Genomic DNA, 19,866 nt, shown 5'->3' with positions numbered 1-19,866 from the left:
AATCAACTTACAATACATATGAATGCATAAACCTAAACCAGGGAGGTAGTTCATAAAAAAACTACCAACACTACCATCACTCTCCAGGATAACGCTCAGTCCTTATAACTTAAAATGTAGGGCAGAATTTGGGAAACTGCCACTGCTGACCTGTTCTTAAAAAGGTGAAAACTTATTTTATACATTGATCTGTGTTTCATTCCAGAACATGATGATGCAGCCTGTTAAAAAAAAAAATAAAAAAAAATCCTGCACAAAACCATCCATCCAGTCAAGATTCCCCACTGCCACACCTTTATCTTCCTAGCATCGTCACATACTTGGCATTGCATATCTGGGTATACATATACGGGTATATGTAAGGGTTTTCAAAACAAGATGCCTTACCTAAAGAGCTACTGTACCTGATCTTAAAAAGTAGATACTGAGCTGCTCAAAATAAATAAAGTCTGTGACAGCACTAGCAGAAAAAAACCCCACAGAGCTATGCTGTGAAACAGCCATAGTAAAACATGGTAGACGTAATGTTCACTGTGGCTGACAGATTAGACTGGACACATTAGCAGCGAACGGTGAAATGTATAATCTAATTCTACACCAACTTCACAGTGTAGCAGTGAAAGCATTATTCTCCAGTGGAGTGGAGTGTTTCTTTTTTTAATCTTGATGTGCCAGACTTGTAATTCACACATTCGTCAGCTTGTGCGGGGCTCTCTAATACAGAAGGGGTGTTACTGCCCATGTGAAAACTGAGGGGGAAAAAGCCTAAGAAAGAAAATGAACGCAGTCACCAATCTAATCTAATGATTGGTAAGTTGCAATGTATTACATTTTTGATTTTGGGTTTAATACCACTTTAAAGTAGAACTAAAGAAAAAAGGTTTTTTTCATTTTGGATAGAATAAGGGAGGGTTAGTTTTTTGGGGCCATCTGGGTCCCACTGGAGAGATTTTCCTTCACTTCCTGGTCCAAAACAGAAAGTAAGAGGAATTCCTTCCAAAGTGAGTGAATCTAGAACTAGTGTCCCCAATGGAAGATTTCCCATAGATTTCTGTTTTGGTGACAACCTAAAATTTGGGATTTTCTTTCACTTTTCATTCTTGCTGATAACAGCAAACAGAACAAATAGAGAGGCTGAATGTCCCTAATGGGGGTACACACAGCAACAAAAAACAAAAGGTCTTCTAATCCTGCTTCACTCTAACCAAAACCTAAAAAAACAAAAAAAAAGAAACAATTGCCTTCAGTTATACTTTAATGTGACTCACCATTTTTAGCACTGAATCCCCCCCCCCACCCCCAATACCCAGGCAGCAGTAGCTTGCATAGCAAGGGAGAAAACTTGCCAGGATAGAAAATCACAGAACTGAGCTGGGTACACATTTTGTGGTCAATGTTTGAGCTTTCCATTAAATTTGTAAGCACAGCAGTCTGCCACCCACCATATAGTTTATTTTAGTTTGTGTACTAAATGTCTGTGCCAAACCTTACTTCTCTAGTTACTAGAAACTATGGATGGCAAATTGCTGTGGTCAGCAGTGGATGAAAACCTAAAATATTGATGCATAAGATGCCAAATTTATGACTAGCATAAGTTTTCACCCTTCTGATCATACATGTAGCAAATTTAGATTTGGCAATTCAGATTTCATCATCTTTTGCTCACAAATTACTGTTTGCCACAACAATGAAAGAACAATTTGGTCTATTTTTTGTTGAAAACAATTGTCTGCCCATTTACTGCAAATGATTTGTTGACCAGCTGGTTCATCTGACTTCATCCAAAATTATATTAGCAGAGATCAGCCTCTTTTCAAATCAAGGGGTACCAGACACCTTCCAAAGATAAACTATGATGCAACTATGCTCCTGAATACTTTTTTGCTGGACTGTTAATTTAGATCTACCTCAAGCCAGGCAAAGAATGCAGTGAAGAAAACATGTACTCTCTGCACAGCATGGCAAACTCAGTGAAAGTGACCACAAGCAGAGGCAGAGCTATATATGACTGACAGACAAGCAAGTCTGACATGCTTAACCCAGGGGTGTGGAAATTTAAAAAAAAAAAAACCAAAAACTACTTGTCCAAGGACTAAATCTGGTACCCCAATCTATTTGTCCCTCATGACTATCTACTTGTCTTGATAAATAAAACAAGAAATTAACCAAAACCATATGCAAATCTGAGTTACTTTTAGGAATGTCTGGGTCTTTTAAAAATGAAACAGCTCTTAAAACTAAGCACAAGGGCATCTGTTGAGCAAGTAAATAAGGCACTGACCCCAATGAGAAAAAAAAACATACCATTATTCCCTAAGGTTACCCTTGGACACAGAAGCACTTGGGTGCTCAATAGAAGTGCATGCTGAGCAGCCAAATATACTTCTGATATGCGCTCTGTTAAAGGTGAAGTTCACCTTTAAAAAAAAATAAATGCACATTTTCTGCAGGTACAAAATATGCATTTACTATTCCTCCCACTGATAAGACACACTAATTTTCCAACTGATACCAACAAAATAAGTCACCATTCCTCCCACTGACACCAATAATGGGGCAGTATTCCTCCCAATGATACCAGTGATGGGGCACTAATACTCCCCTTCCCTAGTACTGAATCGGATGATGTTTACTCCCACTGATGCCTGTAAAATCCACTCCTGCTGGCCAGTCTGCCCCCCCTAAAGTCTGAAGGACAATAAACTGGCCCTTTGTTTAGAAAGTTTGGAGACCCCTGCGCTAGAGAATAAAATGGTAGTAGTTCCAATTTTTTATGCCACATGATATTACGGCAAAGGTCGAGGAAATGCAAAATTTAAGTAAAAAAAACACACTAAAGGTCTTTTTAGGGCACAACAATGCAATAAATCACCCAATTTTTGGTAAAATATAAAAGAAAAGAATGCACTGTTTAAAAAGATACCCACCATGTCAAATCTTAAATTTGTGTACACCCGTGAAAAGGCGACAAACTTCAGCACCCTTTATTTTCTATAGGAGGAGGCGCTTTTAAAGCCTCCTCTAGGTCATCAGTTTAGCATTACGGAGGATGTCTGGTGCTAGAAATGTTACTCTCATTCCAACGTGCACAATGATATGTAATATGTATCACAATCGCATTTTCATACGTAGGTGTCCCGACACGTGCAACTTTTTTTGTATACAATAAAAAATTCTTTTTTACTTACATTTTTTTTTTTCATCCCAAAGGGAGAAACAGTCCCCTATGTGATGATTTTTTGGTTACAGGTTCTCTTTAATGAGACATGCAGGGTCTAAGACACCCTGCATGTCTCCCCTCTGCTCTTCTGAATGTAATGCAGTGCAGATCACACTGCAGTACATTATTTCCCAGCCTCGATGGCTGGGGACACTATCAATGGGGACCCGGAAGTGACGTCATACACAGGCACAATGGGAGGAGAGCGGATGTGTTCCCACTCTCCTCCCTCCCCTCTAACCAGCAGCCCCCCACTATTGCCGACCTGGGCCTGCAGATGGGCAAGCAGAGTCCAGGATACATAGCACGGGCGTGCGTGGAGAGGAGCACTTTCTCGGCATGTGTGGAAGCAATCAGGAGGCAGCAGAGCCTGAAATGCTTCCACCTGACAAGTCCTGCTGCTTGCCTACAGCAGTGCTAAATGTAAACAAAACCTACCTGCCTGGCACTCGGAAGTAAATGTCCTGGGTGTTGGGCGATACAAATTGTGCACCCCTGCTAACACCTTCCTGTCTGTAATCTTTAGAGTAAAATTTCCATCCATGATACCCACTGCAGAATCACTGTCAATCTAAGTTCCCCCTTGACCGTTAGAAGATGACACTATTCACGGCTTCTAGCAGTCAGGCCTGGCTGCCATTGGTGGCTTTGATTCCCACTAATGATCCAGAATCACATCACCACACTGAGAAACTGCTTTTAGCACTTTTTTTGTTGGCATCCCCAGGCCTGCAACATTCTTCAGGTGGCTGCTGGGAAGATGAATTACAAGTGCCCTAGAACAGTTCAGATTGATGCAGACCTGTTACCTCAGAGCTACACCTCCCAAGAGCCCTTATCCTACAAGTCAAGGCCACTACACAGTTTTTCTGGGAGAAATGTATACATGTGGAAAGGAACGGGGAGGGATGGTAGGGATAAGTTCTGATGTGTTCTGCAGTCCTGCAGAAAATTCAGGCAGGACTGAAAACATCATTAGGCTTTCAGTGCAGCAAAAGCAGTGTTCACAGCAAGATGTTAGGAGCTTACAAGATTTCTGGCAGAATCACTAGGTCATTTTCTTTAATTACCGCATTGTAAAAGGATAAAACATGGAGAAATGTGCACGTATTGCAGAAATGCACTCTATACCTAATTATCAGTCTGAGGGCAATGTTACTTTACTTAAAAGGCTCATACTGCAGTGATCCTATGTATCAGAACAGAAGACCTAAAAAGCGTCAGAATACCTTTAACTTTCCAATCAGTACTCACAGCAAATTGTTAACTTTTACATTCAGGCTAAGAACTCATTTGATGGCAGCAATGAGACATTATCTCATAATTAAAACATCCAACAGTACATATACACATTACTCTTGTACTTTACACCAAACATAAGCTGGGGGTGTGCTGGTGTTCAACAAGTGAAGACAAATACATACCAAATATCATGCAGCGAGGTACAGAAACTTACCCAGAGACCAGTAATCAAGTCCTGGGTGGGGTGTGTATACAGAAGAGAATATGAGCAGAACAAAAAGTGAGGACAATGTTAATGCTCTAGGTACAAAAAAGCAGATGAACCAGACCCTAAATTAACAATGAAACCTGATGTATGTACAAAAGAAAAAGTAACAGCTTAAAATTGAAAAATCAGTTATAGGAGGAGAACTCTAGCTTCATATATACCCGAGGACACCTGCAAAGCACTGCTTTCATTTCCTTGGTGAATTTGGAGAACAAATCTTGGTTGCAAATCAGCTGGATCTATGCAAATGACAGTGGTGTGGATGGCAGGAAAGTTAGGATGGAGAACCCCAGTTCTTCATCCTTTAAACACTGCAGGTACACAAGTAGCCAGTGTCCATATGTTACAGATGTCTCCGTATACGGTTTTATTTTTACTTCGATGTCAGCCTTGCCAGATTTTGCCTACAGTACTGCACAAGACATGTCATCAAAAATATCAATATATTTCAGCAGTTTATGCAAGAACGCAATCATGTTAATTTAAAGAAAACCTATCATGAAAGACATGCAGGCTGTCATTGCTATACTTTGGCTACACAGATGAGTAACTGGTACTCTGACTGTGGTTAGCTGCAAGCTTTATAGGTCTATTACTCAGAGCTACTGTAGGCAAGAGAAGGACAGTGAACTTGCATTTTTAAAGGTCAGAAATGGGAGCCCCATGTTTCTCTCATGACAAATATAAATCAAAACATCTCCAAAGTGTGCACATTATATTAGTTGTTTAAAAAAAATAAATAAATAAAAAACCATAAATTTAAAAACATATCTTTAGCCAAATATTTTTGTTCTGGATGGAGAAATATATGGATAAAGCCCCCATCCTTACTTCCCAGACACAATAGGAAATTAAAAGAAAAAGGTGAGCAAAAATCCCTTTGTCATTAGGACTCAAAATGTTTGGAAATCTAAACGAGAGAGGGTGAATCTCCACTTCACCATTTTATTTAAAAGGGAATAAAGGAGAAAAATAAAGTTTGGCCATAAACACACTTTAAAGTACGAGTGCACTAATAAAATTGCTTTCTGAGCAATGTATGAGCTGGTAGGAGGAAACATTTTAGAGCTTAACCTTAAGTTTATGAAAATATTTTCTGCAGCAAAAAGTGCAGTTTTGACATGGCTAGCTTGCAGCATCCCTAAGTACTGGAGTTTTATTTACCTTGCTGTTGTCCACCCCTAAAAATCATTTTACAATGGTGATCTTCTTGCTATCCTCCTATGATATTGCTCTGTTGCTGGTGAAAACAGCAGAGTGTTGGTCTGTCGCTGCTCCCTGCATGACAGCCTAGATTCTACAACTTTTCAGCCTGCAAGGGAGTGACGTTGTAGGAGCAGGCGAGTGCTCTCTCAGGCTAACTTGTTAGACAGTTGCCACCAGTGACAGACCCACGTATAAGACACATGCTGTATGGGAGGCAGAAGCAGGGTCTGTAGCATGCTGGCTCAAAGTCAAAAGCATCAAGCCTGATAGATTTCATCTACCAACTTTACACTATGAGCAAGGCAAAAGTAAGAAAAATAGAATTTCTTTGCAATTTGCAAGTCTCCAAGCCACCACAGGCCAACTGGTTCTGCTTTTCTGCTGCAAGAGGCATACTTTTACTATGAGACAGCAAATAGTTTAAATTTTAGAGATGCAGAATATATTTATAAGACTGCTTATTCTTTCAATAGTAATTCAACATAAAGAGTAACATTTTACATTATGCATGCACATTTTGATTCAATAAAAGGTAACTATGCCGAGTGGTGGCACCTGATGTGTGGTGTGCCAATACAAAAAAAATTAGATGCATCTCAACAATTTATAAACAATAAGATGCTGGTTTAGAGGGTATTTGCTACAGTGCACTAAGCAGATTCCATAGGATAGCTCAGATTTACCAGCTTATAAAAGATGGTGAATATAAAATGTAGTCAATTGTTATACAGTGGGGCAAAAAAGTATTTAGTCAGCTACCAATTGTGCAAGCTCTCCCACTTAAAAAGATGAGAGAGGCCTGTAATTGGCATCATAGGTAGACCTCAACTATGAGAGACAAAATGAGAAAAAAAATCCAGACAATCACATTGGCTGATTTGGAAAGAATTTATTTGCAAATTATGGTGGAAAATAAGTATTTGGTCACCTACAAACAAGCAAGATTTCTGGCTCTCACAGACCTGTACCTTCTTCTTTAAGAGGCTCCTCTGTCCTGCACTCATTACCTGTATCAATGGCACCTGTTTGAACTTGTTATCAGTATAAAAGACACCTGTCCACAACCTCAAACAGTCACACTCCAAACTGCACTATGGTGAAGACCAAAGAGCTGTCGAAGGACACCAGAAACAAAATTGTAGACCTGCACCAGGCTGGGAAGACTGAATCTGCAATAACCAAGCAGCTTGGTGTGAACAAATCAACTGTGGGAGCAATAATTAGAAAATGGAAGACATACCAGACCACTGATAATCTCCCTCAATCTGGGGCTCCACGCAAGATCTCACCCTGTGGGGTCAAAATGATCACAAGAACGGTGAGCAAAAAACCCAGGACCACACAGGGGGACCTAGTGTATGACCTGCAGAGAGCTGGGACCAACGTAACAAAGGCTACCATCAGTAACACACTACGCCGCCAGGGACTCAGATCCTGCAGTGCCAGACGTGTCCCCCTGCTTAAGCCAGTACATGTCCGGGCCCGTCTGAAGTTTGCTAGAGAGCATTTGGATGATCCAGAAGAGGATTGGGAGAATGTCATATGGTCAAAATAGACCAAAATAGAACGGTTTGGTAGAAACACAACTCGTCGTGTTTGGAGGAGAGAGAATGCTGAGTTGCATCCAAAGAACACCATACCTACTGTGAAACATGGGGTGGCAACATCATGCTTTGGGGCTGTTTCTCCGCAAAAGGGACCAGGACGACTCATCCATGTACAGGACAGAATGAATGGGGCCATGTATCGTGAGATTTTGAGTGCAAACCTCCTTTCATCAGCAAGGGCATTAAAGATGAAACGTGGCTGGGTCTTCCAACATGACAATGATCCCAAACATACCGCTCGGGCAACGAAGGAGTGGCTTCGTAAGAAGCATTTCAAGGTCCTGGAGTGGCCTAGCCAGTCTCCAGATCTCAACCCCATAGAAAACCTTTGGAGGGAGTTGTAAGTCCGTTTTGGCCAGCGACAGCCCCAAAACATCACTGCTCTAGAGGAGATCTGCATGGAGGAATGGGCCAACATACCAGCAACAGTGTGTGCCAACCTTGTGAAGACTTACAGGAAACGTTTGAGCTCTGTCATTGCCAACAAAGTATATATAAAAAAGTATTGAGATGAACTTTTGATATTGACCAAATACTTATTTTCCACCATAATTTGCAAATAAATTCTTTCCAAATCAGCCAATGTGATTGTCTGGATTTTTTTTCTCATTTTGTCTCTCATAGTTGAGGTCTACCTTTGATGCCAATTACAGGCCTCTCTCATCTTTTTAAGTGGGAGAACTTGCACAATTGGTGGCTGACTAAATACTTTTTTGCCCCACTGTACATAAGCCAGTGTTCGTTTATCTATAAATCATAGGCTTCTACGTATATTTACAGATGTATGCAGCTAAAACTTCAGCAGAATGATACAATGCAGAAATTTTGTTTTCCGTTTTAATTTCATGCTGTCCCAGTGGAAAATCTGCAGTTTTGGCATCTTTTATGCTGCAGAAAATTACTCAACATGGCAGTGACTACAGTCAATTTATTACTACACTGCAATATTAATCCTGACACTGACAAAGCTGGTAAAAATGTATTTTATTCAATTAGCGAGTTGGTACTTGGCCAAGTGTTCTTTTTCAGGTGACAAAACTATCTTTAGGTGTTCTTACCAGTAATGCTGAACACAAGGCAACTTGCTTGCTTTCTGAAATTGATGTGCAAATAATATCCTTCTACATGTCCCCACTCTGCTGGTATGAAATCCTGCACTTTGTGGTTTCTTTGTACTACAGCTACCGCTGAATACAGATTTTAGATGTGCTTTTATGGATTTGACAATTCAGGCAGACACATGGATCTGCAGCACAACTGGATCAAAAGTGATCAACTTGCTACTTTAAAATGACAGATAACAGAGCAAAGGAAGGGAGACAAAGTTGCGCTTTGTGCTACATTCGCCTCCACTACTGACCTCGATTTGTTTTTAAGACACATTTACAAGGGATTCTCACGGTACACTTCTCAAGCACAGTGAATTTCACACAAGCAAAATGTATTCATAAAACGCTGGACTGCCAGGAACTTGGTAACGTAAAGTGGCATTAAACCCCCCCAAAAAATTGAAAATATTGCAGCTTACCAATCCACACATTTGGTGGCTGCATCAATTTTCTTTTATTAAGCCTTTCCTTTGTTTCACCTGGTGATCTAGCCAGTAACACTTTTTGTTTTAGGGTATCTGCATTCTGGATGAAGTGGTAAAGCAGACACCTTTGGACAGTAGCATTGTCAGTCTGGGGAAGGGTAATGTTAGACTAACATATAAATAAACAACAAGCTATATAGTGAGCGCTCAGAATGTGTACAGCATTTAAACATATAGTTGATAAATAAGTTCCATCGATAAATATATATAAAAAAAAGTTCAATGAGTAGCAATAAAGTAATTTCTTATGAGGCAGGTATATCGGTACTTCTAATGCTGGTATAAACAGCCGACCAAAATTAGCAGAAGTGCGCACTCACCGGAAGCGCATAAAAACAGCGCATGTAGTAATTTATGATAGGTGGTGGGCTGCCTCCAAGATCCAGTATCCAGAGGAGGCAGCCCTTAACAAAGTAGAGCGCCCATCCATCCTAAGGGGGACCTCTGGACCAGGCAGAATCTCACCATTCACCATGGCTTGATGATCTTGGAGGCAGCCCACCACCTATCATATATTACTACATGCGCAGTTTTTATGCGCTTCCGCTGAGTGCGCACTTCTGCTAATTTTGGTTTGGTGCTTATACCAGCATTAGAAGTACCAAGATACCTGCCTCATAAGAAATTACTTTATTGCTACTCATTGAACACATATATATATCCCTCCAACCCCGTTCCCCCTCACTCAGCTACCCCCTCATCACCCCTCTCCCACGGCCCCACCACTGCTCTGACCTCTACTTCCACCCCACCCTACATTCCTCATACTGAAGCCTACCCCACCCCCTGCTAACTTGCCGACCTCCTCCACTCTTCCTACCACTCCATCCCCCACAGCTATCTCCTCCTGTACCACTATCCCCTCCCTCCTAGATTGTAAGCTCGAAAGAGCAGGACCCTCAATCCCCTCATGTTTTGCATTGTATTGGTATTGTTCTGTCACATGTTCTGTCCCCCTTTGTAATGTACAGCACTGAGTAAACTATTGGCGCTTTATAAATACTGTATAATAATAATATTTATCGATGGAACTTATTTATCAACTAAATGTTTAAGCATTGCACTTCGACTAATGTTAGACTAACATATGTTGATGGACTAGTATTAACAAATTAAAGCTGAATGCTAGCTAACTGCTTTTTTCCTTTTGGGACAAAAACTTTACATAAATAAAAAAAAAGCTGACCATTATAAAAATACACATGGCCAGTATTAAATGTTTTTTTTCTCAACCTTCTAACTGCTACTTTGTCTAGACACCTTGGTCTGTTAAAGGAAGATGAAAAATAACAGGGTTACTGGCTGAATTACCAGATGAAAATAAAGGGTGGGGGGGGGGGTATAGAAAGGGAAACTAATGCAGCCCCCGTGTCTAAGAGTTGGTTAGCTGCAATTTAAAACATTTTTTGTTCTATTGTTTATTACCGATTTAAAAGCGCATGATTCCTTACATTCCCTGGCACACACGATGCCAGGCTTAGAATTCCAGGCATTATTGATACATTGTGGTCATCCCAGATATTCACCTGCTATGGGCACATAACCGACACCTTGCTGGTAGACCGTAGGCATGAACACCACAGGTTGAGACTGCATCAACATTCCTGCTGGCACGGACTGGAATAAAAAAGTAAACATAATAAAAGGTACGTAAATGGAAAACAAAATTAGTTTGATGTAGACATTCCTTTTGCTCCTTGTACTGCAGACGTATGCACTTTAAAGTGTAAATAAAGATTAAAACTTTGTTTTGAATATAGTAAGCAAATGGTTAAGCCTCCTAGTGTTTTTTTTTTTGGTTGTATGTGTCCTCTTAGGGAAATTTCTCTTCATACCGGTCCTGGGGACACAGCAGGTAATAAAAAGAGATCTTTTTAAAGTAACAGTTATGGTGACCACTAAAATGGCATACCAGGTTCCTCACCTCCTGTCTCTGTGACATTACAAAAGTGCTGTATTTCCAATCACTTTCCATACCAGTGACAATGATCACCAAGTAGGGAAACAGACCGCAATAAAAACCCGAGAAAGATGCTAACTCCTTAATATCATATCCAAGAAAAATTAAAATAAATATAAAAAAGTTTTTGGCTTGATATTCACTTTAAGTTTACTATTCATCTATTACCATTCAAAACTTCTTTGGTCGTAACCAAGCTGCAGCTAATTGCTAAAGGTGGTCACATGAAGAGAGACTGTTGGTTTGGAAATAAGCAATTTGATAAAGTGTCTTTTCACTTCACATGCACATCAATGATGTGAGCATGTCAAGCTACATGCTACCTTTGAATTAGTGCCCATGAGCCAAAACTCGACGAGTCAATTTATCTCTGCCTCACCATAGCGATAATCAGGATTTTGGATGAAACTGGTATCAACAGTGTTAGGTGCATGGGAATCCGGAGTTTTCAGCACAACTAGAAAACTGACAAGGGTGTGCTCTCCTGCCTAGTGTGGTCAGTTTTTAATAGATGAACAGGCAGGAACACCAGGTATTTAACACAAAAGAAGCAATACAAAGAGAACAGGATACGTTATCATAAAAGTACATGGTACAGCAGGCACATATCAGGAATATGACATGTTTCCTAGATTGTAATCTCGAAAGAGCAGGGCCCTCGATCCCCTCATGTTTTGCATTGTATTGGTATTGCTCTGTCACATGTTCTGTCCCCCTTTGTAATGTACAGCGCTGAGCAAACTATTGGCGCTTTATAAATACTGTATAATAATAATAATGTTGGGCTTACATATTCTTTAAGGAAGCATCACACCACAACAATACCTGTAATCTACATATCTTGCCACCTATTTCACTATTGGTCCTGATTATGTGGATTTAGCTATATAAACACTAAGGGCCATTTACAGATTGGTAAAGTGGGACTTGAACATAAAGCTGAGAATATAAACATTAGTTAAGACAAAATATGATGCAGTTTGCTAATGCACCAAGCATTAGACGTCTTTCAAATTTTTCAGGTGTGCTGTTTAGGAGAGATTCCCCTCTTCTTTAATGACATTACTCGGGCGTGCGCATTGGAATTTCGACTGACGGCACACTAAGTGTGTCATCAATCAGTACAGATACGTGCTGTGTTTATGTCAGCATTACTCCTCGGTATTACATTGTAATAACGCAAGAATGCTGTCAGTCATCAGTTCAGGCTTGGTTTTATCCTATTGCGCATTGCAAAATTAATGCACTGATGTATTTAAAGGGTGGAAGTTTGGGCGGGGGAAGGCAGTGGAGGATTCTGCAAATAGGGTGCTAGCTTGGGATGAAAGGACTACAAAAATAAAAAGCTACAGAAATCTTAAGAAAATTTTTATGATGCTCTGGCTTATCCCTATATATTTGAAAATGCATCAAATTCTGGTATTATGATTTTACTTGATTATTTGCTTTGAGATCTAAGCATTGATGTGTATATTATGTAAGATAAAGAAATAAGCTCTCACCGTGTAAGACAAAACCAGGTTGATCATGCCTTCTTTGTCATCTCCTTGCCTGCCACTCAGACTGAACCATTCATCTATTACCTTTCCATCCTTTAACGATTCTGGGATAGTGATGTGTGTCCATGCAATGCGGTCATCCATGGAGAATGCTCTCTGCATGGTTAGAAATGAACAATGTCAGGCATACAAAAAAAAAAAAAGTTCCAATTTTTGAAGTACTAAATGATTTGCCAAGATCAGTCCAGAGTTGAATGTAATGCACTTGATCCAGATCGGTTACATAGCCTGTCAGTGCAATAGAGGTTTTAAGGAGGATCTCTAACTTCTCATCCACCAGTGACTTCTATGCTGTGGGGTCCAAGTACTGTTCCCCGAAGCAATGCCAAGGGGTCGCCGATCCAGAAGCTGCAATCCTACTTCTGCAGTGGTGTCAGTGTGGTTAGGGGGAGAAGGGTTTTCTCCATGTGAAGAAGCAAAGTTTTCCATCTTCAAACATAATTGGAATCATAAGCCAGACACCTGCTCTTAGTAAAAAGAAGACATTCACCACCCAAGAGAAAAAATGAGGACTGCTGGGAGCAAAAGGGGCTTTTCTAACAACTTTGTAGTGTTCTCCCTGAGGGTGGCAGCATATAACGTACGGTCAAGAAATAAAGCAGCCCGTGTGCTGTACAATTCAGGAATATCTTGCATTTTACCTGGCAGAGGATTCAACCACTTGCCAACCAGCGACATACCAGTACGTCGCTGGATTAGGGTGGTAACTTGGACAGTGATGAATGAGATATCATTTTTTAAGGCCAGCAATTCCCTTGAATGTAAAAGTAATCCTAGTGGCTGAGAGGCCACTGGATTACTTTTATAAGTTGTAGTCCCCAACCCCTCCCCTCACTTCGCCACTGCTTTTACCGGGCTCTTCAGAACGATCGGGGAGTCGGGAGGGATTCCACTGGTTACATCTGGTTCCTAAGACACAGTGAAAGGAGCTCATCTTGTTACTCCCACTGTGTGACGTCTAAAACCGAACGCAACGAGGATTTAATCACTTCTGGTTTCAATCGCTTTCTTTAGAAGCCATCGACTGCTTGTATAGCAGCAGATCAAACCGATCTGCTGCTTTGGAGGCCGGATGAGAAATCTGGAATCTCACACACCCTAGATTTCTCCATAAAGAGGACATGCCAAGGCCCATGCCATCACAAAGAATGTTGTTCATCCCATGTGATCAAAAAAAGATGTAAAAAGGTACCGTGTAAAAATAGAAAAAAAGAATTTAAAGTGTCGGTCCTGCACGCATAATTAAACAGGGATTGCACCACACATGTGAGGTATCGCCACGAACGTCAGAGACAGAACAATAATTCTACCACTAGACCTCCTGAGTAAAGCTAAAGATGTAACCTGAAAAAGCTTTTAAAGCATCGTTTATGAATAATTTAAATTTACCGTAGTTTGTTGCCGTTCCATAGGCGTGCACAATTTTAATGTGTGGTATGTCTGGTATCTATTTACTTGACATAACATCTTTTAAATATTTCTAAAAATTAGGCATTTTATTGTATTTGTATGCACTAAAATTCATTAAAGTGTATTTTTTCCTAAAGATGTGCATTTGAAAAACCACTGCGCAAATACCACGTGACATAAAAATTGCAACACCCACCATTGTATTCTCTAGGGTCCCTGTTTAAAAAAAATAGAGCCCACAAACAATATATTTTTGTAAATATTTTATTATATCTTTTCATGTGACAACACTGCCATTAAAATGTTTAAACCGCTGGCAACAAAAGTAAGTACACCCCTAAGTGAAAATGTCCAAAGTGGGCCCAAAGTGTCAATATCTTGTGTGGCCACCATTATTTTCCAACACTGCCTTAACCCTCTTGGGCATGAAGTTCACCAGAGCTTCACAGGTTGCCACTGGAGTCCTCTACCACTCCTCCAGGACGACATCACGGAGCTGGTGGATGTTAGAGACCTTGCGCTCCTCCACCTTTCGTTTGAGGATGCCCCACAGATGCTCAATAGGGTTTAGGTCTGGAGACATGCTTGGCCAGTCAATCACCTTTACCCTCAGCTTCTTTAGCAAGGCAGTGGTCATCTTGGAGGTGTGTTTGGGGTCGTTATGTTGGAATACTGCCCTGCGGCCCACTCTCCGAAGGGAGGGGATCATGCGCTGCTTCAGTATGTCACAGTACATGTTGGTATTCATGGTTCCCTCAGTGAACTGTAGCTCCCCAGTGGCGGCAGCACTCATGCAGCCCCAGACCAGAACACTCCCACCACCATACTTGACTGTAGGCAAGACACACTTTTCTTTGTACTCCTCACCTGGTTGTCACCACACACGCTTGACACCAAATAGTTTATCTTGGTCTCATCAGACCACAGGACATTGTTCCAGTAATCCATGTCCTTAGTCTGCTTGTCTTCAGCAAACTGTTTGCAGGCTTTCTTGTGCATCATCTTTAGAAGAGGCTTCCTTCTGGGATGACAGCCATGCAGACCAATTTGATGCAGTGTGTGGTGTATGGTCTAAGCACTGACAGGCTGACCCCCCACCCCTTTAACCTCTGCAGCAATGCTGGCAGCACTCATACGTCTATTTCCCAAAGACAACATCTGGATATGACGCTGAGTACGTGCACTCAACTTCTTTGGTCGACCATGGTAAGGCCTGTTCTGAGTGGAATCTGTCCTGTAAAACCGCTGTATGGTCTTGGCCACCATGCTGTAGCTCAGTTTCAGGGTCTTGGCAATCTTCTTATAGCCTAGGCCATCTTTATGTAGATCAACAATTTTTTTTTTTTCAGATCCTCACAGTTCGCCATGAGGTGCCCTGTTGAACTTCCAGTGACCAGTATGAGAGAGAGAGTAATAACATCAAATTTAACATACCTGCTCCCCATTCACACCTAAGACCTTGAAACACTAACGAGTCACATGACACCGGGGAGGGAAAATGGCTATTTGGGCCCAATTTGGACATTTTCACTTAGGGGTGACTCACTTTTGTTGCCAGCGGTTTAGACATTAATGGCTGTGTGTTGAGTTATTTTGAGGGGACAGCAAATTTACACTGATATACAAGCTGTACACTCATTACTTTACGTTGTAGCAAAGTCTCATTTCTTCAGTGTTGTCACATGAAAAGATAGAATAACATATTTACAAAAATGTGAGGGGTGTGTGTGTTTTCATGTGACAACACTGAAGAAATTAAACTTTGCTACAATGTCAAGTAATGAGTGTACAGCTTGTATAACAGTGTAAATTTGCTACATACGCACAGTGGACGGGAAGCGATTAATGAAAAGTTAGGACAGAAGAATAAAAAAAAAATTAAAAAATAAAAATGCAAGCTTTCATGTACTTATACAAAAATTGTATATTAGCAAGGCTGCTGGTGTAAGGACATATATTAACATACACACACACATACATACCCACAAATATATATATTTAATATGCAACACATTCTAACCTCATCAAAGATTTCCAGGTAGAAGGAATCAACTCCCGGTGGTACAGTACACTGGATCACCTTGTTCCATCTGGGATTTTTGGCACCATTATGTGCCGTGGGAGTCTCATACACTGCATACCCCAAACGTATCCTGCAGTATGGATCCATTCGTGTCATACCATAGTTCTTTGCGAGCTTGGCCTACATAAAGACATGAATTATCAACTGCTATGATACACAGCTACAAGGATCTTCATCAGTTATACATTCTAATGTGCATTAATGTCATAGAAAACTGAATGAGTCCTTCTTCCTTATGGGCTGTGTCCAGATTTTAGGCATGCATTTGTGTGAATAAAAATCTGCAAGAGAATAACTGATAAAATGTGATAACAGACAGACAATCCACTCTAGAGCTACTTTCGCCACAAAAATGCGCAGCAAGACTGTAACCTTTTTTAATGTTATACAATTCAAATAACTTACAGTGCTTTGAAAAAGTATTCATACCCCTTGAAATTTTCCACATTTTGTCATGCTACAACCGAAAACATACAGTGAGGAACAGAAGTATTTGAACACCCTGCGATTTTGCAAGTTCTCCCACTTCATGGAAATCATGGAGGGGTCTGAAATTCACATTATAGGTGCATTCCCACTCTGAGAAACAGAATTAAAAGAAAAATTCTGAAAATCACATTGTATGATTTTTAAAGAATTTATTTGTCTTGCACTGCTGAACATAAGTATTTCAACACCTGAGAAAAGCAGTGTTAATATTTGGTACAGAAGCCTTTGTTTGCAATTACAGAGGTCAGACGTTTCCTGTAGTTCTTGACCAGGTTTGCACACACTGCAGCAGGGATTTTGGCCCACTCCTCCACACAGATCTCCTCTAGATCTGTCAGGTTTCGGGGCGGTCGCTGAGCAACACGGAGTTTCAGCTCCCTCCAAAGATGTTCTATTGGATTTAGGTCTGGAGACTGGCTAGGTCACTCCAGAACCTTGATATGCTTCTTACGAAGCCACACCTTGGTTATCCTGGCTGTGTGCTTCGGGTCGTTGTCATGTTGGAAGACCCAGCCACGACCCATCTTCAATGCTCTGACTGAGGGAAGGAGGTTGTTGCTCAAAATCTCACAATAAATGGCCCCATTCATCCTCTCCTTAATAGCACCCCCAAAGCATGATGTTACAACCCCCATGCTTCACAGTAGGGATGGTGTTCTTGGGATGCAACTCATCCTTTCCTACAAACACGACGACTGAAGTTTAGACCAAAAAGTTCTACTTTGGTCTCATCTGACCACATGACTTTCTCCCATGCCTCCTCTGGATCATCCAGATGGTCATTGGCAAACTTCAGACGGGCCTGGACATGTGATGACTTGAGCAGGGGAACCTTCAATGCACAATTTGAAACCATGACGGCGTAGTGTTCTACCGACAGTGACCTTTGAAACTGTGGTCCCAGCTCTCTTGTCATTGACCAGCTCCTCCCTTGTAGTTCTGGGCTGATTCCTCACCTATCTTATCAGTGATACCCCACGAGGTGAGATCTTGCAAGGAGCCCCAGCTTGAGGAAGACTGACAGTCGTCTTTAGCCTCTTCCATTTTCAAACAATTGCTCCAACAGTTGATCTATTTTCACCAAGTTGCTTGGCAATTGCCCCGTAGCCTTTTCCAGCCTTGTGGAGGTCCACAATTTTGTCTCTGGTGTCTTTTGACAGCTCCTTGGTCTTGCTCATGGTAGTAGTTGGCGTCTGACTGACTGTGGGGTGGACAGGTGTCTTTAAAGAGCTCAGACAGGTGCTACTAAGTTAGATTAATGAGTGGAGAAGAGGTGGACTTTTTAAAAAGGTACAGTAACAGGTCTTTGAGAGCCAGAATTCTTGCTGTTTCTTAGGTTTTCAAACACTTATGTTCAGAAGTGCAAGACAAATTCTTTAAAAATCATACAATGTGATTTCCTGAATTTTTTTTTTTTAATTCTGTCTCTCAGAGTGGGAATGCACCAACAATGTGAATTTCAGACCCCTCCATGATTTCTAAGTGGGAGAACTTGCAAAATCGCAGGGTGTTCAAATACTTTTGTTCCTCACTGTAAACGTATATTATTGGGATTTTATGTGATAGACCAACACAAAGTGGCATATAATTGTGAAGTGGAAGGAAAATGATAAATGGTTTTCAAAATTTTTTACAAATAAATATCTGAAAAGTGTGGCATGCATTTGTATTCAGCCCCCTGAGTACATTGAAGAACCACGTTTCACTGCAATTACAGCTGCAAGTCATTTTGGGTATGTCTCTACCAGCTTTGCACATCTAGAGTGACATTGATGCCCATTCTTCTTTGCAAAATAGCTCAAGCTCTGTCAGATTGGATGAAGAGCCTGAACAGCAATTTTAGTCTTGCCACAGATTTTCAATTGGATTTAGGTCTGGACTTTGACTGGGCCATTCTAACACATGAATATGCTTTGAACTAAACCATTCCATTGTAGCTCTGGCTGTATGTTTAGGGTAGTTGTCCTGCTGGAAGATAAACCTCCGCCCCAGTCTCAAGTCTTTTGCAGACTCTTAACAGGTTTTCTTCTAAGATTGCCCTGTATTTGGCTCCATCCATCTTCCCATCAAATCTGACCAGCTTTCTTATCCCTGCTGGAGAAAAGCATCCCCACAACATGATGCTGCCACGTTTCATGGTGGGGATGGTGCGTTCAGGGTGATGTGCATTGCTCGTTTTCTGCCACACATAGCGTTTTGCTTTTAGGCTAAAAAGTTCAATTTTGGTCTCATCTGATATTTGCTGTGTCCCCCACATGGCTTCTCGCAAACTGCAAACGGGACATCTTATGGCTTTCAACAATGGCTTTCTTCTTGCCAGTCTTCCATAAAAGTTAGATTTGTGGAGTGCACGACTAATAAATGTCCTGTGGACAGATTCTCCCATCTAAGCTCTGGATCTCTGAAGCTCCTGCAGAGTTACCGTGGGCCTCTTGACTGTTTCTCTGATTAATGCTCTCCTTGCCCAGCCTGTCTGTCTGTTTAGGTGGACGGCCATGTCTTGGTAGGTTTGCAGTTGTGCCATACTCTTTCCATTTTCAGTTAATGGACTGAACAGTGCTTCATGAGATGTTCAAAGCTTGGAATTTTTTGTTTTTTTTTTATAACCTAACCCTGCTTTAAACCTCTCCACAACTTTAACCCTGACCTGTCTGGTGTGTTCCTTGTCCTTCATGATGCGGTTTGTTCACTAATGTTCTCTAAAAACCTCTGAGGGCTTCACAAAACAGCTGTATTTATACTGAGATTAAATTACACAGAGGTAGACTATTTACTAATTTGGTGACTTCTGAAGGCAATTGGTTCCTCTAGATTTTAGTTAGGGGTATCAGAGTAAAGGGGGCTGAATACAAATGCACACTACACTTTTCAGATACTTATTTGTAAAAAATTTTGAAAACCATTCATCATTTTCCTTCCACTTCACAATTATGTGCCACTTTGTGTTGGTCTATCACATAAAATCCCAATAAATACATTTATGTTCCAGGTTATCCCGCTGATGTCCATTGAAGAGGGGTCAATCCGTACCATTTATTTCAGAACCTATTACTGCAGCCCCCCCCCCCCAGCTTTCTCATGTGTGTCCCTTCAGAAACCGACTCTCCCAGGAGTATCCATCTCCTTATCCAGCATTGCATTCAGTGGTTCCTACTGCTGAACCCTAGAGTTTTAAAATGTCCTCCTTACCAATGGTTAAAAATATGTTCAGTGAGGAACAGAAGTATT

General features: G+C 41.0%; 1 protein-coding gene across 2 annotated transcripts in view; it reads right to left on the bottom strand.

Annotated features, from left to right (window-relative positions):
• TOLLIP (toll interacting protein) overlaps positions 1 to 19,866 on the bottom strand; it is a 119,689-nt gene that overhangs the window by 9,379 nt on the left and 90,444 nt on the right. For both annotated transcript variants that reach the window (XM_089653533.1, XM_089653534.1), the window contains exons 3-5: positions 16,087 to 16,269; positions 12,600 to 12,752; positions 10,664 to 10,754 (exon numbers count right to left, since the gene is read on the bottom strand). In XM_089653533.1, the coding sequence (XP_089509659.1) occupies positions 10,664 to 10,754; positions 12,600 to 12,752; positions 16,087 to 16,269 (427 nt within the window). The remainder of the gene's footprint in view (positions 1 to 10,663; positions 10,755 to 12,599; positions 12,753 to 16,086; positions 16,270 to 19,866) is intronic.

Source organism: Staurois parvus, unplaced genomic scaffold, assembly GCF_062004578.1.
Source record: "Staurois parvus isolate SC_StPar_1 unplaced genomic scaffold, SC_StPar_1.0 ptg000715l, whole genome shotgun sequence".
Classification (NCBI taxonomy): Eukaryota; Metazoa; Chordata; class Amphibia; order Anura; family Ranidae; genus Staurois; species Staurois parvus.
This window is presented reverse-complemented; position numbering and strand designations above follow the sequence as displayed.